General features: G+C 38.8%; 2 protein-coding genes across 2 annotated transcripts; one reads left to right on the top strand and one right to left on the bottom strand.

The window, feature by feature from the left end:
- Nucleotides 1–131: 131 nt before the first annotated feature.
- Nucleotides 132–13,628, top strand: LOC143887732 (uncharacterized). The gene is made up of 3 exons (XM_077391898.1): nt 132–675; nt 1,653–1,874; nt 12,979–13,628. Exons 2-3 carry the CDS (start codon nt 1,683–1,685, stop codon nt 13,270–13,272), a joined length of 486 nt encoding a protein of 161 aa, XP_077248013.1. The 5' UTR covers nt 132–675; nt 1,653–1,682; the 3' UTR covers nt 13,273–13,628.
- On the bottom strand, nt 13,477–25,976 carry LOC143887733 (guanine nucleotide-binding protein subunit gamma 1-like). The gene is made up of 4 exons (XM_077391900.1): nt 25,386–25,976; nt 14,567–14,619; nt 14,101–14,145; nt 13,477–13,745 (listed from the first exon to the last, which is right to left on the bottom strand). Exons 1-4 carry the CDS (start codon nt 25,506–25,508, stop codon nt 13,661–13,663), a joined length of 306 nt encoding a protein of 101 aa, XP_077248015.1. The 5' UTR covers nt 25,509–25,976; the 3' UTR covers nt 13,477–13,660.
- Between the last annotated feature and the right edge of the window lie 758 nt (nt 25,977–26,734).

Here is a 26,734-nt window from a genome sequence, read left to right as displayed (position 1 = left end):
CAGGGAGGGCGCCATCTGATCCAACATCATAACTGTCTTTAATGGAATTTGACTAATGGGGCGCCTTTGCCGCTTTTTTTGTAAGGGCGCCTGAATCTAGCCTTCCAAACATAAAAATTAAAAGAGAGAAAGGCCAGGGAGGGCGCCATCTGATCCACGACCACAAGCCACAGTAGCACCAAGTCACCAACAGCAGAGAATAAATTTTCCGTTAAAACCGACACCGTTTTCCTTCCACTATCTTTCTCCCTCTTTCTTATTTCATCTTCTGGATTTTTGGGCTTTTTTACGTTTTGGCTGAATAAGGTTTCTACAATTTTTTTATTGGCCAAAAATTAGGTTGTGTTTGAGTTTTGGTAGGATTTTTAAGTGGCCAAAAGTCTCGAATGAACGAATTTCTTTTAGAGGAGAAGTTTTAGGAAGTTTTAAAGATACTCTAGGATTTTAAAAGATATAGCTAGTAGATTGAGCTAGAGTTTTATTAGGAGTTGGACGTCCAAAGTGGATGAAAATTTGAGTTTCAGTAGGATTAGGAAAAAGTCCCTTTAAATACTCCACCATTGTAAATTATTTAAAGCTTCTGATTAATGGAAATTCAATTTTGTTGAAAGAGATCTTCACAAATTAATCCTGGTCCCGAGTTGCTGCTGTTGCACTATCAATCATCTGCTATAGGTTAGATTATCATTCCCAAAATCTCACTTCCATCTTCTTATTTTCAGCAATTTAAAACCCCTTGTTTTGACGCCCAACAGCCCCTTGAATCTATCACCGATTTTACACCTTTTTTTAACCTTTCTAAAACCATCCATTACCTAATTCACCACTCTCAATTCTTTAGTTTTAGGAGCCCACAAAAGTAGCTTCGACTCTTGTTTTCCTCTCACCCGAATCTCTTCAAATCCCCTTAAAACTTGCGCCAATTCAACACCCCCATCCTGGCCGCCCTTTGCATCACTTTTTTTTTCTTAGTTTTAGGCTCCCAACCAGCTTACCACCTTTTGATATTGCCACCCCAAACAGCCCATAGCTTTATTAAACCACCTACCTTCCTTGATTAGAAAACCCATCCCTTGATATTTTTAACTAACCTACATAATTTAGTACCCCAGTTTCCGCTTCCGCTACTCCCCCTGCATCATTTGGTATCAGAGCGTTGTGTCGACCCTGCGTCATCTTTCTATTCTGGTTTTCTTATTTTTGTATGAATTAGGAGATTTTTATCTTTCATTCCGATTTGCATTCTTCACTGATCTTGCCGTTATTTTCTTGAACACGACGTATTTTTCTTAGTGAATTTCAGTTTCGGCCTTCTTGGAAGTCAAAATATTTCGGTTTTGGTGGAAATTTCGGCCGAAAACTTGTAAAATTAGGTGGCTCTTAAAAATTTCGGTGGAAATCTTGTATATAGTTTGTACCCCTTGCGAAAACGCCAAACTTTCAGAATTTCATGAAATTTCGTTGGCGAAATCTTGTAAATTTCCAATTCAATGTGAATTTAGTTTGGCATTCAACTGAAACCGACAAATTTCGGCCCAAATTTGAAATCATGCTTTCTTGGACTGAGGGGTTTTTTTTTTTTGTGTTCTGATTTTCTTATTCTTTTTGTTTCATTCTTTCTAATGAGTTTTTCATGGATGTTTACAATCTAGATTGTAGCCTTGTTGCTCGATCTGGTAGAGATGGGGGCGTTTATATCAAGATTTTGGTTTATGTTGTTCCCCGCGAAAGAGTACAAGATTGTGGTAGTTGGATTGGATAATGCTGGGACGACAACTACGCTTTATAAATTGCACCTCGGGGAGGTTATAACGACACATCCAACTGTCGGGAGCAATGTCGAAGAGCTCGTTTACAAGAACATTCAGTTTGAGGTGAGACTTGTTGAATTTTAATTTGCAATGGGTGAATTTTATGATATTCTTTGTCCATGAATCTGATACATTGCTTTTACACTTAGGCTTTGTTTCTTTCGACATAAAATAAGCATAAAACAAATTTTAGGCCCATTTTTAAGTGTCAAAATGGGTGTAAAATTTGTTTTACACCCATTTTATTTCGAAAGAAACATAGCCATTTTACACCCATTTTATTTCGAAAGAAACATAGCCTTACAATTATGTTTTAAACTCAACAATAGATGGATTGGTTTTGTAACTTGCTGCAGTGCTACGGAATTTTAATTTTGAATTGATCAAGGTTTTCTTTTCTTCTGTTCTGATGCCTTTAGGTGGTAGATGTTTTGAACTAGGGTAGGTGAGATGTCAGAATAGCTTTCAATGAATATTTAAACCTAATGGGTAAGACTTTAAATAGCCAATCAGTTTGTTCGTATGTCAATTTCGATTCTACGATCTTTGGATGGCTGTATTTCAGATGGCAATACCTTTGTTTCTTCTTCTGTTTTCAAACAATTAGACATGGAAAGAAGACCAAAGAGTGGGAGACTGGACTTTGATAGGAAGGTTTTATTTTTGTTTTTTAATCAAGCATGAATTATAAAAGAGAACAAATACGACAGAACATTTGGGGGAAAGATCACTCAAGATCTAGACAGTGAAAATGATACAGGTTATGAGTACTTATTGGAAGGCTTTGATGGATAGGATTACATATCTTAAAGATGAAGTTGATCAGTTGGAGTGTGGAAAAGAAACCGTCTAAAATGAGCATTAATGATGGAGCCGATCTCTCAGGAAATTCGGACAAATCCATCTTTGATTAAATTGTTTTCACGGAGATCAGAAAGGGGATGAAGTCTATTCCAATAATGACAACATCGAGGACTTGGGATTTCAAGAATTAGATTTATTTAAATCAAATAACAAAGCAAGATAAGACTTTGATTGCATTTTAAGCTATGCAAGATCAAATTTCCACCAAGACTTTGATTGCATGAACAAGGATTTTTGGGCTTACATTCATGGTTGCAAAGAAAGGTATCATTCTCTGTTCTTAATAATTTTATTAATGCCGCATTCGGTTTAAGTGTTTTCACATTATCCAAAAATGGTCTTTCAGGGCCATGAATTAACTAGGGTCTAATTCTCTCCAAATGGGGAGAGAATTGATGGAACACTAGTCCATATATCCTATAAACATTTATCATTTAAAAGTAGATCCTATAGTTGTGGACTAAGAGATGGTATGTTGATGTCCGAAAGAAGAAAATCTCCCAATCTTATGCAGGTGCTGATCCAATAGCTCTGAGATATGCTAGTGAAGAACAGATGAAGAAGCGTTGAGAAAAACAATATCTGAAGTCGACTGCATAGCTGACATCAACTGGTGTCTAGATTCTTGAAGGCTTTGTTTGGGTTAAAAATTGTCGAGTCCATTCATCTTAACTTTGGAAGTCTATTAGTGATTTTTTTCCTTTCAAAATTTTAGAAGTCATTAACACAGTGTTTGGGTTGATATTTGGAAAGAATGATAGTTTCTTATTATGAATATTACCTATTATTAGGATTACTGGACATTTTTATGACTTTTATAGTGCTAATTTTTTTTTTTTAAATCCAAATTGGAAATTCTATTGAGGCTGTTTTAGGACATAATTTTCTCGCTTAAAGTTGGGACTTCTAATTAGTTTATAAAAGCAACTTTCGGGATTGTTCTAGAGGTAAGAAGAGGCCATAACAGAGTTCTGGTTCCTCGGATGAAAAATTAGGATATCGTGGCCATAGTTTTGAAACTCCTCCACGTCATTGCCGACTTGCCCAAGAGTATAATTTTTTACTTATTTTTATTTTTATTACTATATGCATTATTGTTTTGCTTTTTAATATGTGTTGACAATGTTTTGAATGTGATTTCTAGGGTGTCAACGGATCCACTTTGGGTCGGATCCACCTATGTCACAGTCACGATCCATTCAAATTCCTTATCGGTCGAGTCGGAGTCGGATTGTTCTTCGGATCCTACTTTCCAATTCATGATCACGATCCATTTTAATTCGGAGTGTCCATCGGAGTGTCCTATTATGTCCCGCTAAGCTAAGTAAACAATTTTTTTTTTTTTTAAAGATATAGAATGGCAGTCCACTATTAGTATGTCTCTATGCATTTTCTTCACATAAATTAAAAATTTATCTATGTTTAATCTATGTGTACAATAATGCTTGTAAACCATAAAACTAAGCAAAATTGCATACACAAATATAATTTATAATTATTATCAAAGAATATGATGCATAAAGAACAAAACCCGTCTCTCTTTTCCTTTGTGAAAGTATGAAATGAAACGACTGAAATGAGTGAAATCGCATTCCCATATGATTCATTAAGTGATAAGAGAGGTTTTGACCAAAATACCCTTCATAGAACGGTTAGCACTAACAAAATATGGAGGGTATTTTTGTAAACCATTTCGGATCGTGACTATCCAATGGTGCCCATACACAATCCAAAATTTCTCGGATCCCAGATTTGATGCTCCGAAATATGCCCATGGATCCTATTCATATGTTTAGATCCCGTTCATTAACGTTCGGATTCGGACGATCCATCGGACCGTCTGGATCCATTGACACCCCTAGACTGATTTTTGCCAAACATTTTCCTTCTTTACATATTTTACTTTTTAGCATAATTTTTACTTATTTTTTTATTACTATATATATTTTTGTTTTTTTTTAATGGTAAAGAATTCATTAAAAGAGAAAGACCAAGATGGTTAAATACAACGGAAGCAAAGATGGAAAATATTGGAAATGTACAGGATAACAACATAATCACAAGCCATGCAAAAATAGAAAATAATTCAAGGCGGAAGAACATCGTCTTGCTCCAGAGCCTCCAAATGGAACACCCCCCCCCCACCAACCCCACTAGCTAAATTGTCCTCTACCCTGTTGGCGGGTCTTCTAACATGGGGGAAAATGGTCGAATTACCCACTAGGTTATGGATTTCATCGAAGAATTGAGCAAAGCGCCACGGGAAAGCTTGAGAATCGCACAACCGTTAGATCACATTGAGGGAGTCACCTTTCACAACCACTTTATTTGAAACCTTGGTGAGCCTCCCAGACCTCCACCTCACCAGAGTCAGCAATGCTTAAAGGACCTGCAAATGCCCACTTCACAAGTTCCGAGTCATCTCTAAGTACACCCCCAATCCCTGCCGGACTGGGATTTCCAAAACTAGACCCATCAAAGTTAAGCTTTAAGAAATCTTGAGCCGGCGGTTCCCACCCTTGTACAATTGAGGGGTGCGATTCAGAACCGAAGCAAACCTCCCTCCACCCGTACCAACGGTCAAAGGCTGACACAAACTTGAAACTAGATATCGTCTTTACCCAAGAGATAGTTAGAGCAATTAGCCGCCAACAATCCAATAAATCGATAAGATGCAAACGGAACATCCAAGCCATGCCGAATCTACCCAAAATACCGCTACAAATTTCTCGAGCTATCTTGCAATGCATCAACAAATGATCCACAGTCTCCTCCGACTCTAGACAGAGGCATCAATGGTCAATGTTCAACATGTTTCGCTCTCGCAAGAAATCCACTGTCTAAATCCGCTCAACAAGCGCAGCCCATCCAAGCACACACACTCTGGGGGAAAGCTTGGAAATACCAACAACATGACAAGACACAAGGTGGAGGTAGATGATTTTACGGAGAACTTCCCCGAAGAGTCCTAGATCCATACCCTTTTATTTGAACCACTTCTCTTTATGTAGCAACCCTCTAGAATTTCGAAAAGCCTAGCCACTGACCGCAACTCTCTATCAAAGAAGTTCCTTCTAAAAATCGGAACCACTCCACCCGATCCTCCCTTCTCTCAAAGAAATTCTTAACTAATCCCTCTTGCAGACACTACAAACAAGTCTGGAAAGAGATCTTTTAAAGGAATCATGGAGCAACACTTGTTGAACCAAAATCTAACCCGATGTGCTTATATCGCATAATATCTCGCCACACAATCATTCCCGAGTGACCAAACCCATATGTTGCCTCCCAATGCTCTGCTTCAAACCCGTATTTACTTACAATTACTTTAGCCCATAGCTTCTCTATCTCCTCCCTAAATCACCACAACCATTTTCCCATGAGCGTCTGTTTCACTTCTTTTATCTTTCTTATCCTTAGACCTCCCGCTTTGACGTGTTTGCATACCTCTTCCCACTTAACAAGAGAGATGCTACGCTTCGCCTCTAATCCTCCCCACAAAAACTTCCTTTGAATTTGTTTGAAACTCTTAATAATACTCACCGTACATTTAAACATAGAGAGCTGATAGATGGGAATGTTTGCCAAAATCGCCTTTTAAACATTGACTGCACAGATAAGCTATCTGTGCATGGTTGCACAAACCATAGTGGAGGCCACATTTTTTGGGGGGTCCAAAGCATTCATTTGGAAGGCCCTTCCATGGATAGGGTGTGTACCAAAAATCAGCCCTATAGGATCATCATAACCCAATCAAAGTTGGAGGGGAAAATGGACAGACACTATTTCTGCCCATTTTTTCCCTTCACAAATGGGGGGCCACATTGGATCCAAAGCATTCATTTGGAAGGCCCTTCCATGGATAGGGTGTGTACCAAAAATCAGCCCTTAAGGATCATCCTAAACATGCCATTTGTGGAGGGAAAAAATGGGCAGAAATAGTGTCTGTCCATTTCCCCTCCAACTCTGATTGGGTTAGGATGATCCTTAAGGGCTGATTTTTGGTACACACCCTATCCATGGAAGGGCCTTCCAAATGAATGCTTTGGATCCCTAAAAAAATATGGCCCCCCATGGTTTGTGCGGCCATGAACAGATAGCTTATCTGTGCAGCTGAACACAAACCAGTTGCACAGATAAACTATCTGTGCATGGCTCACAAACCATAGTAGTGAGGGGAGCACATTTTTGGGGGATCCAAAACATTCAATTGGAAGGCCCATCCATGGATAGGGTGTGTACCAAAAATCAGCCATATAGGATCATCCTAACCCAATCAAAGTTGGAGGGGAAAATGGACAGACACTGTGTGTCCATGTTTCTGCCCATTTTCCCCTCCACAAATGGCAGGGCTAGGATGATCCTATAGGGCTGATTTTTGGCACACACCCTACCCATGGAAGGGCCTTCCAAATGAATGCTTTGGACCCCTCAAAAAATGTGGCCCCCCATGGTTTGTGCGGCCATGAACAGATAGCTTATCTGTGCAGCTGCACACAAACCAGTTGCACAGATAAGCTATCTGTGCATGGCTCACAAACCATAGTAGGGGAGGGAGAGGCACATTTTTTGGGGATCCAAAACATTCAATTGGAAGGCCCTTCCATGGATAGAGTGTGTACCAAAAATCAGCCCTATAGGATCATCCTAACCCAATGAAAGTTGGAGGGGAAAATGGATAGACACTGTGTGTCCATGTTTCTGCCTATTTTCCCTCCACAAATGGCAGAACTAGGATGATCCTATAGGGCTGATTTTTGGTACACACCCTATCCATGGAAGGGCCTTCCAAATGAATGCTTTGAACACCCCCCCAGGGGCGATGCCAGAAATTTTGCACAAGGGGGGCAAAAATTATAGTAATTTTTTTATCTATCTTAAAATTAAGATAGAAAAAATTTCTATCTGAAATTTTGCACAAGGGGGCAAAAATTATAGTAAATTTTGCACAAAAAAAGGAGATAAAAATGATAAAATTAAATTTTTAAACTTATTTTCTATCTTAGGGATGATTGGAAAGGGGGGCATATTTTTTAAAAAAAGGGGTAAAGATAAAAAAAATATTAAAACATGAAGGTATATTTTTTTTTTCCAAAAAATTAAGGGGGGCAATTGCCCCCCTTTCCTCTCATGTGGCATCGCCCCTGCCCCCCCCCTAAAAAAAAAAAAAAAAGTGCCCCCCTATGGTTTGTGAGCCATGCACAGGTAAGCTTATCTGTGCAGCTGCACATACTTTATTATTGTTTTCCTTTTTAATATCTATTGCACCATTTTTTGAATGTGATTGCTACAAAACATTTTGAATGCGGTTCACACACACATTTAATATTTGTTGTCTACTTGTTCCCTATATGTTTCTCATGCACTTCACACATATTTTACGTAAGTTTCTCATGCATTTTGGAAATGTTCCTCAATTTTTTTTTTCACGTTTCCTAAATACTTTTTCGGTGAAACAAAAAACGTGTTTCTCACCAGCCCAATGCATTTCCAGCGACTATGAGTCCAAGTCAACATGGACTTTCTAAAACAAACTCTTTATTAAGTTTAAAACCTATTACTGGTATAACCCTTCTAAATATCAGACTCCTAACACAAATTAGAGGCCACTCTAACTGGTAACGTCGTATTGCGTGTGCCCCATCTGCTTCCAGCTGTTGATAACGGGCAGAAGAAAGGCTTGGGCGAGCATCATCTGGTCAAACAACATGACCTGGACATGGTCGAACAGCAGGTCCTGGATCTAATTCACGAGCAGCTGGATCTGATGCGCGAGCAGAAGCACAAGCAGCACGAGTGGAAGTCTTCCATTTCATTCCATACACTTTATTAACAACAGGTTGTTGCACCATCACTACCCAACAGCTGCATTAGCACCTTTCCATTTTGTCCCTCTTGATTACTTTTTGAGCTTTATTAATGTGCATTAGCACCATCACTCCCCAACAGCTGCATTAGCACCTTTCCATTTATCCCTCTTGATTCCTTTTTGAGCTTTATTGATGTGCTTCCTGTTGAAGAGCTGCTTGATGGGGTGCCACAATCTCAGAATTGAGCTGCTCGACTTTGGATCGGGAGTGACCACCAGTGACGGGGCTAAACTTGGAGGGAAGGACAAAGGAAAAGAGCGATACGTGCATTAAATCAATTGATTTTTCATGGTAGAGAAGAAAAATGGCACATGGACTGTACTCGAGAGATTAAGTAAAGCATCAAGGCGATGATTCACACAATGATTGGTTAGTGATGCGTGCATTAAATCAATTGATTTTTCATGGTAGAGAAGAAAAATGGCACATGGACTGTACTCGGGAGATTAAGTAAAGCATCAAGGCGATGATTCACACAATGATTGGTTAGTGAAAGAGTGAAGAAGATGGATTGTCAACCAAATTCAGTGAGGTGAAGAACAGGGCTGTGGTGCGGAGTGAAGCACCGCTGATAAAGTCAAGCTTTGCTCTAAAGCAAGGCAAGTATAGCTGAAAGAGTAAGAAAACCCCGCGAGAGAAAAATCGGATTGGATCAAACTCTTCTTCTCGGATTGGAACACTCTGTCTTCCTTCTCAAGCAAGTAGAGGTATAGCAACTAGGGCATGCATGATGGAACGGCCAGACTCTCCATTCCAAATTCACATCCGAAGAAGAAGGGCCTAAGAAATGAAAAAAGAGGGGTGGCATGGAGAAAAGTGGGGATGGAAATATCATTCCACTACATGGAATGCTGACTTTGGTCAATTATTGAGTCTGAAAATGAAGTGTAGAATTCATATATAAGTTTGCAAGAAAAGATGCTGGTTGTGTAGAAAATATTTATGGATGAGAAGGGGCTAACATGTTCGATTCAGTGCTTTGCTCGGTTGATGAGGCATTATGTTTCTCTGATCATTGGAAGTCTCCTACGAAGGTTGGGAATAATTGTTTTAAGAATCAACATGATCAAATAAGTGCTTTTCCTAGTTGAGGAGACATTACGTTTCAATGGTCACTGGACATTTTATTAAGCTGGGAATGATTGTTTTACAGTCACAGATTCTTCTGACACATTACACAATGATTGGTTAGTGATGCGTGCATTAAATCAATTGATTTTTCATGGTAGAGAAGAAAAATAGCACATGGACTGTACTCGAGAGATTAAGTAAAGCATCAAGGCGATGATTCACACAATGATTGGTTAGTGAAACAGTGAAGAAGATGGATTGTCAACCAAATTCAGCGAGGTGAAGAACAGGGCTGTGGTGGGGCGTGAAGCACTGCAGATAAAGTCAAGCTTTACTCGAAAGCAAGGCAAGTATAGCTGAAAGAGTAAGAAAACCCCGCGAGAGAAAAATCGGATTGGATCAAACTCTTTTTCTCGAATTGGAACACTCTGTCTTCCTTCTGAAGCAAGTAGGCAAGTATAGCAGCTAGAGTATGCATGATTGAACGGCCAGACTCTCCATTCCAAATTCACCTCCGAAGAAGAAGGGCCTAAGAAATGAAAAAAAAGGGGTGGCATGGAGAAAAGTGGGGTTGGAAATATCATTCCACTACATGGAATGCTGACTTTGGTCAATTATTGAGTCTGAAAATGAAGTGTAGAATTCATATATAAGTTTGCCATAAAAGATGCTGGTTGTGTAGAAAATATTTATGGACGAGAAGAAGTTTTCAGATCCCCATTTACAAATAGATTTTGGACAATTAAAACATGGTGGGGTGTGTGTGTGGGTGTGTGGGTGTGTGTGGGGGGGGAGGGGGTTGCTAACATGTTCGATTCAGTGCTTTGCTCGGTTGATGAGGCATTATGTTTCTCTGATCATTGGAAGTCTCCTATGAAGGTTGGGAATAAATTGTTTTAAGAATTAACATGATCAAATAAGTGTTTTTCCTTTAGACTCTCCAGAGCTTGCGAAGTGAGGGATCAATTTAACTTTTAAATCTCATCTTGCTGCATTTGGACTTTCCAGCAGTCAGCAAACTTTCTTCTTATGTTCTATACATCCTCTTCTGCTGAGTCAGTTAGAATGGTTCTCTTCATTTTCTACTGTTCAGTCGATCTTCTAGTCTGCCTACTTTTCTTGTGGCATTCTACATGCTTTTCTGCTACATCAATTACCACAGCACTCTTCAATGTCAAATCCTCCCTTTCATGTTAACGTACATTCTACAGTGGATGGCCCGATGCGTGGCCTTTCGTCGGCCCTGCCACTGGGCTTGTTGGTTTCCACATTGCATTAATTACTGGTTTTCTTTATATTTCTTACATGAAACCTCACGATATATGATGTGGGGACGTGGTGTTAGTATCATTTCCCTCGCCATGGGGGGTTACTCTGGAAGGGATGATTATGGAGGAAGTTTTTCAATAAGATGGAGACTTTAGGAGCTCTTTGGTTTCCTTCAAAATCAGTTCGTATTTGCAAATATATTAAGGGCCCGTTTGGATATATACCGAGAAGATTTTGATTTCCAAAGTAGCAACTGGCAGTGAAAAAAGTCAGATTTCCAAGTATGCTGTGGAAATAAGTAATTGGAAATCCACAAATCTAGCAGTTTCCTTTGCCCTCTTTGCTCCTCAACCTCTCTCCTCTAGCAGGAATTACACCCTTCCCTCTCTGTCTCCCTCAACATGAGGTATCCAAACGGGCCCTAATTTAAATTCATCTTATTTCCGAATGGATATTGAGGCCTCTTTGAATACCATCATTTAAAAAACCATTTTAACATTTATTTGCGCATAACATTTAATTTCAAAACCATGTGCATCTAAGATTATATACAAATAATTTTTGAGGTATCAAAAGAAGCTCTTAAAACTTCAAAACAATATGAAAGGAACGGAAATCACTCGAACAAGTTTATTTCGTACAGGGTGTACTCCACAAGATAAAAGAATTTGGAAATGGGATAAGCAAGGAGAGATATCCTCTAGATCTTTCTTTAGTGCGTGAACATAAGGAGAAAAGCTCTCTTGTGCTTTAGTGTGGGGAAGAGCCCCGTTGCCCAACAGTAAAATGCATCCTGCTAGGCAACATTTGCAGGTAAGACTCTTGTTCACATGTTGTGCCCCTCCATAGAAATTCAGGTTTATAAATCTGTGCTCATGCACAGGTGGGTGGGGGCTGCAGGCCAGTCTTACTCATTGAAGTGGCTATAGAAGTTTGGTGTCAATTTCTGTATCTCCGTAGAATGTCTGGGTTTCCATGTAAACTGATGGGTTTAGTTGGAGGTTGGCTGGTGGGTGTCCCTTCACCAATTCTGGCTTTTCTCGATATGATCATCATGGATGTTCACATGAATTGGAAGGAAAAGCCTTGCACAAGCTTTTTCATTGCATTCTCCTAATCTTTTTTTTTGGAATGGCTTTGCCTCCAACTCTTCTAAATGTTCGATGTTAAATTTGGGTATTCCTTTTGTTTATGCGATGATTTATTTAGTATATATTTGTGCTTATTTTAGCATATATATATATATATATATCTATTTTTTTTTTTTTTTTTTTCTTTGAATGGTAGCATTTTTTGGATTTTTTTTTTTTGGGGGGGTTGATGACATAGGGTATCCCCACCCCATTTAGGGCAGGACTAATCCCTACGGAGGCATGCAATCACCCGTAAACCACGTTCATCTTAAATATCCATCATTTGAATAGTTTCTATTTGTTTCTATGGTTTAATGGATATCCACTTTAAAATCCTCTGAAACTAACGTTTTCATTTCCGTCACAACCGAAACACACAGTGGAACTTGAAACCTTACTCCCAAATCACATATTCTTTGAAAGTCAATCGAGTTATCAGTTCCAAGACTATATAGCAGCTCAGCCAGCGCGAGAGAATCTCTAGATGTGAGGTCATCTCATCATTCCTCGCAACTAGTGTATCTCATTTTCTTTGTGGTCTGTGTTATGCGTACTCACTTGCATATATTCCTGTAAATTTATAATTTGGGCGATGAGTTTTTCGCCGCCCCTGTAGGATAATGCGCCCCACTTCTAACGTGGTTTGACGTCAAAAAATGTTAATAGTCTACCCCAAATTCACATTGAAAGCGGGGGGGGGGGGGGGGGGGGGGGCGTGCATTATCCTACACTGGGGGCGAAAAAATCATCTCCCTTATAATTTTTATCAGTTAATTACTTGATTTGATTTGGTGTGTTTACTCAATGACATTGATTTGTTTGCTATGTTTAGCTTAGATTATACTTGCATAAGCTAAGCTTCCTAGTTTCACAGATCAGACAGCATGTACGCAGTTTTTTCCTTTTCTGGTATCTAGAAAATCCTCGCGTAACATGCATGTACCTAATCTCTCTGTTTAGGTTTGGGATCTGGGAGGGCAAGATCGACTAAGAACCTCGTGGGCAACATATTATCATGGGACTCGTGCTGTCATCGCAGTGATCGACAGCACTGATCGAGCCAGGATCAACATGATGAAAGATGAACTCTTCAGACTACTTCCACACGAAGATCTGGAGCACACTGTCATTCTAGTATTTGCAAACAACCAGGATATTAAGGGCACTATGTCCCCAGCCGAGATCACAGATGCGCTTTCACTCCATGGCGAACCACGATTGGCACATCCAGTCCTGTTGTGCTCTTACAGGTGATGGTTTGTATGATACTTTGGGTTGGATAGCCCAGCGAGTTATCGATAAGGCCACAACTTGACGAGAGAACTGACGAGAAATCGAGTGATTGAACAGTGGGGGCTTTTCTTTTTTTCTTTTTGTGTGTGTGTGTGTGTTTGTTGGAGGATGAGATAAGAAATAGAGGGCCAAGCATCATATGGGTTTTCCCCGGATCAGAGCAGATTGATATCACATTTGAATTTTACATTGGCCTGAAACAATTGGAGCATTTTCTGATACATTTTTTGCTTGTATAAATGTTAGAGAAGTCAAAGTAAATATTTCCCCAACCCTTTGGATATAAACGGTTAAGAGTGAAAATTGGATATAAATGGTTAAGGGCTGAAGTTTGGAATTGTAGTGAATATCAGAGAATCCAGCATCTGCAACCCTGCAACTCTTGGGGCCCTTCGAACCATCGATCCCAGGAGGGATTTACTGGGCCATTCGTTCTGCCAAAACAGCAAAAAGGAATAATTAGCAGACTTGTTAAAAAAGAGAAATTATATGATGCCTGACCGTGAGAATGTAAAGGGCGGTAAGAGACAAAACCTGCTGCCTTGGTTTTTGAACCAAGGAAAGGTTAAAAAAAAGGCTTTCTCTTGAATTAAAAACCAAGGGAGAGATGGTTCTCTCTCTGCGCCTTTATAATCTCACGGTTAAGCATCACATAAGTTCTCGTTAAAAAAAAATATAATGTTTTTCATTTTTTTATGGGTATAATATAATGTTTTTCATATATGATCTATATGAGAGAGAGAGAGAGAGAGAGAGAGAGAGAGAGAGAGAGAGAGAGAGAGTAAATACACTGGGAGTAGTGGGTCTGGTCTGGATTCTACCTTAAGCAGCAATCTGGTGATACAAAATGAAATTTAGTCCCTAAAAATGAATTTATACTGTATAGTTATAATCAATGTCAAGCCACTAGCAAAACGTAACAAGGCAGAAATGAAAAAAAAAAATTCATGTTTAATAGGGTATTGGTTTAAAAAATAATAGTAAAAAAATGCTCGTGTAAATGTGTAATCAAAACATGAAAAAAATGCGTTTAACAGGTTAATTTTTTTTTTGTCATTTACGAATATAGCGGAGTAAGTTGAAAAGATTGCCAAAAAACGAATTTAACACGTCTTTTTTTTGCTGTTAAACATTTGAAACGAAGTACAAACAAGATGCATATTTTCAATTTAAATCGAAGTTTTGCTAACTATGGTCAAGCCATCTCTAGTGTAGAAAAAATTGATGGTATGCTCTACCAAATTTGGCTACATACTTTTCACATGCGGCTGACACTCTTTCTGATTTCTCCAGTTTTTCCAGTTCGTCCTGCATACACGTTTATTTCAAGTAATGAGTCTCGTGTAAATTCTAGAACGAGCTTACAGTTTTTTTTTTCTTTTAAGAAAAATAGTTCAACAACTATAAACTAAAGTTCAGAATGACTGGTGACTGGCCTCAAGTGTGTGTGTGTGTCTGTATGTGTGTGTGTGTGTGTGTGTGTGAGAGAGAGAGAGAGAGAGAGAGAGAGAGAGAGAGAGACGCGATTTTTTTGGGGCACGTATTTAAGCAGTAAAACATTCTGGCTGGCACACAGTTGTGTTATTGTAATTCCGCATGAGTGAAAGCTTTGATGAAAAAATCAGATCACAATTTATATGTATCACTATTCGACCACACACAAATCTAAAGTTACTCCAAAACTTGTAGCTCAGTAGCTCTGATTGCAGCCTACTACTAGTACACACCTGAACACACAGTTATGTTAGTTAAATTTTCTGCTCACAAGACGAGGGAGCACAGGGAGTGCTACAAGGTCATATACATGAAATCAACTGGTTGCAACAAGTGACCTACCTTCATCCATATTAATTAAAAATGAGACATGTAGGTCTAGTCTAGTCTAGAAGATCAGAGACATGAGATCAACTGGTTGGAACCAGTGGCCTTGCAATGACAACTGATGCATGGAACCCTCTTCATTTGCAACTTCAGCTTCATTTTTTTAATCCCAAGGAAGAGGAAGCCTCTGTTTAAATAATCTGCACTTCTATTGGATTCCACAGAGAGGAGCACATCATTCCAAGTGATGACAATTATGTGATAGCTAACATAGAAGGCAGACTTGAGACAAGCATTTTGAAAGTCCTAATACTGTAATAAGAGAGCATTTCATATGCACATTGGATTGTATGATGTTGACGCAAAGTGGGGGAAAGGAGAGGAATGGAGGAAACCTGTCCATCAAAGGGATGGTTAATCAGAATCAGCAGTACATGTGCACTCTCAAGGCCACCATGGGAGACAAGCTGGAAGAACTGGAGGCAAAGCTAGGGCGTGCATAGGAGCTTCATTACATTCTAGGGAATTCAAACATCAAGGATCAGACAACAATTCATTAGAAAACTGGGACCATGTGGAGAAATAAGCGGTCTCTAGGGCGGATGAGAGGAGAGGAAGGGAAGGAAGAGCCGTCAGGCAAAAGGCAAGGTAAACCGGAGTTCAGAGCATATCTCAAGGAAGAATTCTACATGGAGCAGCTAAAAGGATTTGAGAAAATAGTGTGCGGGCTTAATGATGCAGCACCGTGAAGAAAAGTTGAGAAAAGTGAAGAGAAATAGACGAAAGGGGAGAGAAATTGAAGAATAGGGAAAGAAGAGACGAAAATAACCTGAAGAGGAGACGAATTTAGGGAGAGAAGAGAATAGACGAAGAGACGAAATTAGAGGGAGGAGAAGAAACCTTGAGGGGGAGAAGCCAATCAATCTTTATTAATCATCAAAAGTTCTCTTTTCAAAAGCTGTAAAGAAGGCCTATAAATAGGCAAATAACAATTAGTAACCTACCTAAACATGAACTCTTAAAGAAGCCTGCTAAAATAAGAACTCTAAACAATAAATGACTAAAATATCCCTAATAAAAGTACTAATTGGCAAAAATGCCACTTGTTTAATTTAGGCCCTGCATCATTCTCCCCCAGTTGAAAAAGAACTCGCCCTCGAGTTCTAGTCCGCCTGGATCAAATACGTAGACGACCCACTCAAGCAGCATGAGTCGCAATCTTTCGGCGACACTCCTGATGTGTAATGCTCGTAACAACTGTGAGAAGTGTTTGAAATGCCGACAGAGTGAGGGAAGAAATCGCCGATGTAGAACCATAAATGCGCAAACCTCTCCTGACAAGTAATGTAGCGGGGAAAATGGCAACGTACTCCTCCTGAATCGGTGGGATCGGCATAACAGCAATGGGCAGTACCAATCCATAACTAGCCTCAAGAAGGTCCAGGTCATCATCTACTGATATCACATCGGGTGCAATGGAATCAACAACAAAGTCATCTGCTAGAATCGTATCCGGTATAGTGATATCAGATGGGCAATCCTCCTGATCAATCTGCGTAACAAGCTCCTTGGTGTCAGCACAAAGATCAACAATCTGATCAATCGGCTCAAAAATAGTGCAATCCTCAACAATATGCTCTAGAACATCCATCTTAAGTAATGGCTCAACAGTCAGGTCACTCGGCTCGGATTCAGGCAATGGATCAGCCTCACGTGGATCTGCCACAATATCTGACTCAGAAGAATGAAGCTGGTTCGCTGGATGCTCGGCAATCGGTGCAGCAGAAATCCCGGAATCGTCATGCTCAATGATGTCGACCTCAGAAATCAACGGAGTCTCTGGCTCTCGATCGTCCATCGCAGATTCTAAATATGAATCTGATGGAATCAAAGGCTCAACATCGATGATCTCATCAATATTAGCATCGGGCTCCGTAAGAATAGCAACAACGTTAGATGGGAAGGATGAAGTAGTGAAGCGGCTCTGCAAATATGACTCGCGCATGCGACGCTCGAAATATCGATTTTCGGCTGCAATTTCAGCGTCGCGTGCACGACCTGCTGCGGCTTGTCATTCACGGTGAGTTGCTTCTTCTCGTAGAGCAGCTTCTTCACGCATCAATCTTTGGTCATACGCTGCTCGCTCACGTTTCAATCTCTGTTGATTCTGATAGTGGTATGTAAACTCATAACGAACATCCTCTCATCGACGAAATGGAGGCTTACAAAACTCACTGCGCTCGTTAATGAAGAAATTCCATTTCGAATTGGCTTCGCGGCACACTGTATCCATGACTTTGCGAATTGTTATTTGACGATCATAACCACAGTACCTATGATATGCATTAAGTGCCTAGATCCAGTCTAAACACACATCCTCGACATCTCCATAGGTATAGGTGCAGTCATCATAACCGTAGAAATATGGAACCTGTGGTGCAGAAGAATATCGAGGATCATATCTATCACAATATGGAACAGCTGACGAAGCCATAGGGATCTATGGCGAAAACTGAAATCAATTGTCTGATCTGTTTGGCATGTCGAAAGAAGCACAATGTCTGTCGCGGATCTGAAATCGGATGAGTGAAAGCTAATGATCGGAACAAGGGGCGCGATCAACGGCTTGGATTGCTCCTGAAACGATGCAGAAGACTGTTGTTCGCTGCTGAAAATAGGCTTGATGTGCTCTAAAAGTTGTCACGAACAACTTTCGAGTTGATGGTGAAACCCAATTTTGAGCAGAAAAGGCTCGGGTGAGGAGTGAGAAATGGAGATGGGTAGAGAGAGAAGGTAGGGTGAGAGAGAGAAAAGAAAAGATTTTCTTTTTCTTTTTCTTTTTTTTTAATTTTTTTATTTTTTTTGGAGGGGTTGCCTGAGGTGAAAGAGGGGGGTGGAAATATAGAAGTCTACTATATGCAAGTGGGTGGTCCAAGGGAAAAAGAGGGGGGTCGAAAGATAGCTTACTTTTTTTTTTTTTAATTCTCTGAGATTCAGTCACGTGACTGACTCAGTCACCGGAAGCACTAAAAGAAAAACCAAAATGAGGTGGGGTGCCCAAGGAGGAAAGAGTGAGTGGGGGAATATACCTTTGCCTTTTACTGTAAGTAACTTGTTGAGAAAGTTACTTAGATAAAGTAACTTTAGCTTTACTTTCTCCTCTCAACATACAGACTCTCGTAGCCTCCAAAAATAGGTAAGAAACACTTACTTTTAGTCATGGTAACTTGCTAATAACAAAGTGATAGCAAAATCTCTAGGAGACTCATGTTTCCTTCTCCTCACGACTCCTTCCAGAGAAATAGAAAGGTTGCACGAAATGGCAATCCGGATCTGGCGAAACTTCCAGAGTTTGGTACGGGTAGCAAGGGGCTGCTATTGGAAAAGAAAGGTGAAGGATGAGAGGTATGAAAAGGGCTGGTGGCTCTTTGAGTTAGAGTTTCAAGGTAGGAGATGGGAGGGAATAGTTTTGTTGGATCTGTTTTGGGGTTTTATGGGCTGTTTTGCAGGGCAGGTTGCAGCTGGTTTTTTTTGGATGAGTGTGAGCTGGAACATGGTGGCTGTTTTGGGTGCAGGGAGATACAAGTGGGTTTGGAAAGGACTAAGAATAGGTTTGGGTTCTCTGAGAATGGGTTTGGGACTCACTATTGAATGATTTTGCAAGAAACAAAATAGTGATGGAAGTGGGTTTGGATTATCTTGATGGCTGCTGTTGAAACTGGTTTAAAGACAGGGGATCTGATGGGCTTAAAGGTGGAGGGGATTGATTATGGATGGGTGAGGATCAATTTAGGTTTTGCAATGGCAACCCAAAAAAATCTGGGCAATTCAATCGGGTAATTTAAGGTGGCTAGCCAAAGCCGCAAAAAGGGAAGTCTCGGATGAGATAAAAGGAGTTAACGAAGATCTATTAGCTGGGTTGTTGTGGCTGAACCAGGACCTGATATTGTGCGGGCTGGAGAGGGTGTTTTGCTGCAATGGAAAAAATAAAAGTAGTTGGTTTCTAAGCGAAGAATGAAGGTTGAAGATGAAGATTTTGTGGCGTGATCGGAAGTTGAGTCTTTGATCTTAGGAGACTTGGATCTTTGGCTTTGATACGAAATTGATGCAGCACCTGAAGAAAAGTTGAGAAAAGGGGAGAGAAATAGACGAAAGGGGAGAGAAATGGAAGAATAGGGAAAGAATAGACGAAAATAACCTGAAGAGGAGACGAATTTAGGGAGAGAAGAGAATAGAAGAAGAGAGAAAAGAAGAGACGAAATTAGAGGGAGGAGAAGAAACCATTAGGGGGAGAAGCCAATCAATCATTATTAATCATCAAAAGTTCTCTTTTCAAAAGCTGTAAAGAAGGCCTATAAATAGGCAAATAACAATTAGTAACCTACCTAAACATGAACTCTTAAAGAAGCCTACTAAAATAAGAACTCTAAACAATAAATGACTAAAATATCCCCAATAAAAGTACTAATTGGCAAATATGCCACTTATTTAATTTAGGCCTATTATCTGCATCACTTAAGAAAGCCATTTATGGGCTGAATGAAGCTTCTAGACCTAGGTTTGACAAGCTAAAACAAGCTCTTCGGATAAGAGTGTACAAAAGAACTGTATGTGATACTTCATTATTTTAAAGACTGAATTAGGTATGATTGTCACACTAGTACATGTTAATGACATCATCAATACTAAGATTGATAATTCAGAAACCGATAAGCTGAATAGTAGTCTTAAACAAAATTTCAACATGAAGGAGTTGGGAGAACTTTACTACTTTCTTGGTTTGAAGTAGAGGGTGGACAAAGAAAGGGATGATCTTCACCCCAAAATAGTATGCGATGGATCTTCTATACGGATTTCATGTCCAACTGCAAGCCTATTGCAATAAATGCACTCTATAATAAGAATGATAATAGAAGAGATGGAGAAAATATAGCAAATCCTCAGATGTACAGTAGTATGGTTCAAGCTTTTTGTTACTTGATTTTTACATGGCCAAACATCACCTATACAGTGAATCAAGTGCCTTATTTTTCACATGCTTAAAGGCAAAAACATTTACAAGTTGCAAAAAGAATCATGAGATTTCTCAAATGAAACCTTTAATTTGTCTGTTAGATGGTCTTGGTTCAAAGAAAGAAGTAAAATTGATTGGATATTAGGAGATCCTGACACTAAGACATTAGTTACAAGATATTGAGCCCTAAGGAATGATTGTTGGATTGCAGGGAGCAGTAAGAAGCAAACCACAGTTGTAGGACCTAGTGCAGAAAGTATAGAGCCATGGTTTTTGCTATTGCAGAGATGATTTGGGTCAGAAAATTATTTCAGGAGATACATATGTTTCCAACGGGACATGCAAAGCAATATTGTGATAATCAAAGTGCAATTAAACTACGAAAAAAATAAAGTGTTTCATGCCATAATGAAATAAATGAAGTTGACTTCAATTTTGTTGAAGTAGGAAGAGGTGAGATAGCCCATTTCTCCGAAAAGTTGTACATCTTCAGAGATAGTTCGGCTTGAGGGGGAGTGTTTAAATTTTGTACATCTACGAAAAAATAACTTTTCACACATTTAGTCATGCTGCATTGTTTTTTAAAATTGTGGTGAAGATATATTAAAAGATGCCAAGAAAACATGATTGAGGTGGTCAAAATACAAATCCATAGGAGAAAAACGGAAACAAAAAAACTAAAAATCAAGCAACAAGAGCCAGCATGGGAGAATGTGATCAAAAGTCTCAAAAACCTCATGGTTAACACTCCCCCACCACTACCACCACCACCACCACCACGCGCGCACACACACACACACACATCAAGCAAGAAGATCGGCCTCGCCATTGGCCAGCCAGTGTATGTGTTGAAAAATCATCCAATGATCCTAAACAGTGTTAAAAATCTTTTCAATGGCATCGACAAACCTGCAAGAATATCTGCCACCATCTCTAACCCAATGAATCACGTTGAAATCATCTTTCATTAAAAGAGGATCCAGCAGAGATAATTCAACAAGACGAATCCCCTCAGCAACAATACCTGGACCTCATCCTCATTGGAATCTGTCTAAGTAACCAATATTGCCAAAGAACACTCATCTAACCTCATTGTCAGAGCTTCAGAAAAGCCTACCCAAAATTGAGTCGTCAAAATTCCCAAGAGTAGGAATCCATCTAGGTTTCAGGTGATCCAAATTACAATTGCTGACAGGATCTCCTACCAAAATCTATTGAATAAGGTCATCGAAAAGCCACTAAAGATGGCAAGGGCAGCCACCCACAGGGTAACAATGGAGAAAATATGCCAGTGGATGCTACGCACATTCTCATATTTCCATTTAATATCCTTATTGTTTCTGCGCTTCCAAATTAGAAAGTGTAGCAAAAGAAATGAATTCCAGATGACTCTGTCAGACTATGAAAAACCCAACTCACATCAAAAAGACTGAAAATGAAACACCAAATCTCTCATATAAAATTGCAATGCAAAATGCGGTCAACAGACTCCCTGTCAACCAAACTCGAGAAAAGGTAAAAGGTAAGGAATAGGTAGCAGCATCTACAAAATAAAAATCATCTAAGTACTCTTTATTTAAAACAGAAATAAACCCAAAGTAAAAACCTAGCTAGACTTGACTCTTAACACAAATAAACAAACCAAAAATCGAAACCAGATACCCAGCAACTCAAGTGAGCCCCCACCTATGACTAAAAGAGAGAATATGCTAGCTTTTGACTGTTTGACCAAAGTCAATTTGTTAAAAAGAGAAAATTTACCCCTCCTCTTGCGGCTTCACATTGGAGCTGGTTGGGGTTGGCGATGCCATGCGGGTCCCACTTGACTTGGAATTGACAATTGTTCCTTGGGCTGTCTTCTTCCTATCGTGGATGGTCCTCATCATAAAGATAGGACCATGCAGGTCGTAATGTGTGAGTTTCTATGAAATCCGGGAACACTCGTCCTTGGCTTACTAATTTGTACCTTTCGGTTTTTGGTGAAGCTTTTGTTAGTGTTCAAAAAGAAAGTGAATTCACCTTTCATTAGAAAGCGAACAACATGTGTATTAATTTTGCTAAATTCGGGGTACAAAATCATACCAATAATCACAACATTCATGGTCCAACACAAGTATGAGTCCCATATCATTTAAGAGTCCCACAAGCCAATGGCTTATGGAAGCATCACAATCCACTCTACCCAATCACGTAAGCCTTTTGAATAGGGACCCTTCTTGTATTCCTTTCCTAGCCAGCCATCAGGTGATTCCCAACTCAAGAAAGAGGAGGTCCCAAGATATCATAACTAATTGTTGGAGCTATACATTGAATCTTACCACAATCTTCAACACTCATGATGGCATCTCAACTACACAAGGACAACATAAGCTCTCTTAGCTTAGTATTGACATGCGATGCAACATAAAATAGGAAACAAAATTGCAAAGCCACTGATATTACCTACATGATGATTATGAAGATAAACATTATATATATATATATATATATATATATATATATATATATATATATATAGCTTAACAACTCTATCCATCACCTCAAGTTTAGAAAATCTATCAGTCATCACACACTGAAATTAAACATCTTAAAGATTTGCTTTCCAAGAATGGGAATATACAATTGCTAGCTGATATGGACTTTCAATGTCAATATATTTAATGAACTTTAACCTCATCTATAAAATTTCTCTTAAAAGGTGACAATCTACTTGAAATGCTGTTTATCCATGTGGAAGAATATGGAAGTACTGCAAGGAAATTTTTTCATAATGGGTCCGTTTCTTTCGATGTAAAAATGGGCGTAAATTTTGTTTTATGTTGTAAAAATGAACATAAAACAAATTTTACATCCATTTTTACGTCGAAAGAAACGGAGCCAATAGAACATCTCCATCACTGATAAATCTCAATTCCAATCTTATCCATCAAATATTTTATGTGCACTAGCTCAAACATAATGGAAGTCGTTTATCTAATGCTTGTCCCTCCCATTGGTTATGGAAATACTTTCGACCTTGAGTTTCACCAAGATACCCAATTTCCTCAATCAAAATGGAAAGAAATGGTGGGCCACTAATTAGCAGGCCATCCGACTTAATGTGCTTATCATAACAAGAGGATACAATGTGTTCTAGTTTGGACTAGTATCCGAGTCTCTTGTAAAAAAGAATGATAGGTTCTAGAGCTCATCTTAATAAACCCCATGATTAGAAACTATTCCTATATCATATTCATCTTAATAAACCCCATGATTAGAAACTATTCCTATATCATATTCATTTCAACGCTGTTTAGGCTCTCATGCTTCCTCAACAATTATATCAATTCTACAATCTAATGCAGTCATGCTAGCGGGACATTAGCTATATTCATTATTGATCATCTCTATACAAGCATCCAACATCAAGAACATGCACCAGCATATAATTCAAGTCCAAACTCAAGTACTTATAGAAGCATTTATTACATATTAGGCATACAATTGCATGCTGTGTCTTAAGATTTTGCTTCTAGAGGATTTGAACACCAACCAACAAGAAAAAAGAGAAACATGTATCCAATCTGCTGACATCGAGCTAGAGAATATAAACCAAGAAAGTATGTATCCAATGGTTTTTAGCAAATTTCCTCCAACCAATTGGCATTTAATCCATAAGTTTAACTGTAATCTACAACGCCATGGTTTGTCTTGATCGTGTAAAGGAGAAGATCATGTTGAGGGTGCTCATTTGGAAAAAAAAAAAAACCCCGCAATAAAAAACTAGGGATGCATTTATCATCAAAATCCAGCACTATTTCAGTCAGGTTTAGTCATCAATGATTCAGCCTTAATTCTTGCAATTCCTCTACATAAATCCTCATGAGTTTGGATCCAAAGATTAGACACTACGTACTGATCGTTATTTCTTGCAAGTCCTTTTCATGAAATCTCATGAGTTTGGATCCAAGATTTTAGATGGCATGTCTTCTATATCTATGTAAAATCCATGATGTTCTCTTTTTCTTTGATAAATTGCTAATTCCTCCAAAACCCATGAAAAATTTGTATGACATGACCCTCAAGTAACCACTCTACACATGTATTCTGGTGATACACAACGATGGAAGACATGTACCCTGCTTGCAGTAACTCCAGGATAATATTCTAAATACGTACTTGTTCATATGTTTACTAGCATCACGTCATTTGGATTTGGGGCATCACACCACAATGTGTTGATCAAAAGATGGAACATACTTTTTCTCAGAGCATAAAACTAGCCAAATACATCATAAGAACAATTTATATACCTCCCCAATACTCCTAAACCCTACTTTGATCTCATCCCTTTTATCAAGACATCCATAAGAGCTAACTTGATCCAAAGAAATTGCAAGGCTCTAAAAGGAAGCATGACTCCACATTAGAGGGTCGATAGTCCCAGAAATCACCAAAGGTATCATGCACAGATAAAAATTCTTCAGAAAACCCAGCATTTGGATGAAAGCAAACAATGTCCCATCCCCAACCTCACATATGCAATGAGGTGTTCAAGAGTCCATCCCTACCTACCTCCCATAAAAGTACAAGACTCCATTTGCCAAACCCAAGATAGTCATGTTCTGTTGGGTATATAATATAACCCATATATGTTCTAATATCAGCCCAATAAGATAATGGACCGGTGTAGTGGGCCTACTTGGGCTAGAGTCCATTAACCAGTCAATAACCCTAGTGTATCGCTATATATAGGGGCCGGAGGCAACAAATTTGGTATTCCAAACTAGATACCTTGGGTGTAATGCTTCAAGCACTCTTTGCTTGACCTAATTACCTCTAACATGTTCTACTCTACAAATACATACATATATACTTTGCATCACTCAAACCCGAGGTCCCCAAAATCCCAAGTCACCAAATTCATTATAGCCTCACTACAAAGTCCCAGATTTCAAAACTCTGAAGTGGGTACATTCCAATTGGTGATTTTATCAGTTTACCTGAAGTACAACACTTTGTGAAAGCCCTAATCAAGTTGCAATTTCTCACTATATCTATCAGAAAAACAAAACCTAAGACCACTTCAAAATCGAAAACGACAAGAAAAAAATCACTTTCATGCTCCTGGAATCAAATGGATGTAAGCAGAAACCAATTATCAACTACAATAAATTCAAACACTAGAAACAGAGAATAATCAGAGAAACTAAAATTAACAAAAGAGAGAAGAGAAGAGAATCAAAATGATAGAACTAACCTCTAAGAATTTGATTTCCTGTTCCAAACTCTTCAATTCCGCAAGAATCCGATACTTACCTCGTGTGTCAGAGGGAAGCTTGAAATCGGCCGAAAAATTGGTTCCAATCTCTACCACCTCCATCTCTACTAACAATTCTCCCCTTTCCCTTTAATCCAACCGAGAATGACAAAAAAGAGATCCCCTCTACGCCATTAACAAATGCTACTTCAATACACCACTTAGTTAGAATTAGATTCCATGATCTCTCCTGGAAAAATACCTGGGATTTTGATTATGGGTTGTCTTGTGCTACTGAAATTTTAAAGGAGGAAAATCGGGGTAGGGATTTTTGTTTCAGTATGAAAGACTGAGTCACTGAGAGAGGTGGTTTCTGATTCCAAAAAAAGCCTCTCTTTTTTGTTCCCCTTTCCCACGAGAGATAAACAAACATATGGGTTTCACAGAAAAAGGTCCTTTTCTATTTTGTGACCCTTTTGTCTCACTTCTTTTGATTTAACCTTTGTGTTTTTTTGGGGACGAAATGATTACACAACAACTATATAATTGTCTCTTAGGTGCTTATTGGGAACGTAGTAACCCTTTTACAGCTCTTAGATACTAGAATATAAGATACATGAGCCCATGTTATCAAAGCATGTTTGTGCTGAAATCATTTCCCTTTTTTTTTCTTCCTTCTTTTTCATTTCTACTTATGTTCTTTTTATTCTTTTTGACGAGATTTTATATGGTGTAAGGGCTTACAACAATACAGTAGGGGCACCGCCCTTGATATGTGATCCAACAGTATCAAGGATGGTACTTCCACCGTACAAAGGCTTTAATGCTGTAAGCCCTTACACCATATAATTTCTCCTTTGACTTTAAAAAAAGGGAGGCTTTTGCTTGCCATTTTTCTTTAAGGCTAGATTTTCTTTTATTTTATAGATTATTTTGGGAGAAAAAAGCACGCTGATCGAGAAAATCTGGCAATAAATCAAAAATAACATAAGGCATTCGCAGATAATCGATTATCAGCAATGACTACAAGTTTGAATTTTTATTGTCAAATGATTGTTATACAAAGATTGAGCAACGATATTTGAGATTTATATTAGGTTTCAAACATGCATCTTCATGTATTTTTGTTACCAAACGTTTGCTATGGGATAAAAAGATCTCATATCCATATATTATGACATTTGGGATATAATTGAAGAAGGTTATTTTTAACTATAAAAATTCAAGATGAAGTGGAATAATGAAGATAAAAAATTGGTCACCCCACTCCAAGGCTATGAACGCCTTGTGTTGTGTCTTGTCCCTCAATGAATTTAATAGAATATCTATTTGTAATATTAAGGAAGTTT

This window comes from Tasmannia lanceolata, unplaced genomic scaffold (genome assembly GCF_043159265.1).
Source record: "Tasmannia lanceolata isolate RefF3 unplaced genomic scaffold, GAP_Taslan_0.1 ptg000012l, whole genome shotgun sequence".
Classification (NCBI taxonomy): domain Eukaryota; kingdom Viridiplantae; phylum Streptophyta; class Magnoliopsida; order Canellales; family Winteraceae; genus Tasmannia; species Tasmannia lanceolata.
The sequence above is the reverse complement of the archived record's forward strand: the minus strand, read 5'-3'. Positions and strand labels throughout refer to the sequence as shown.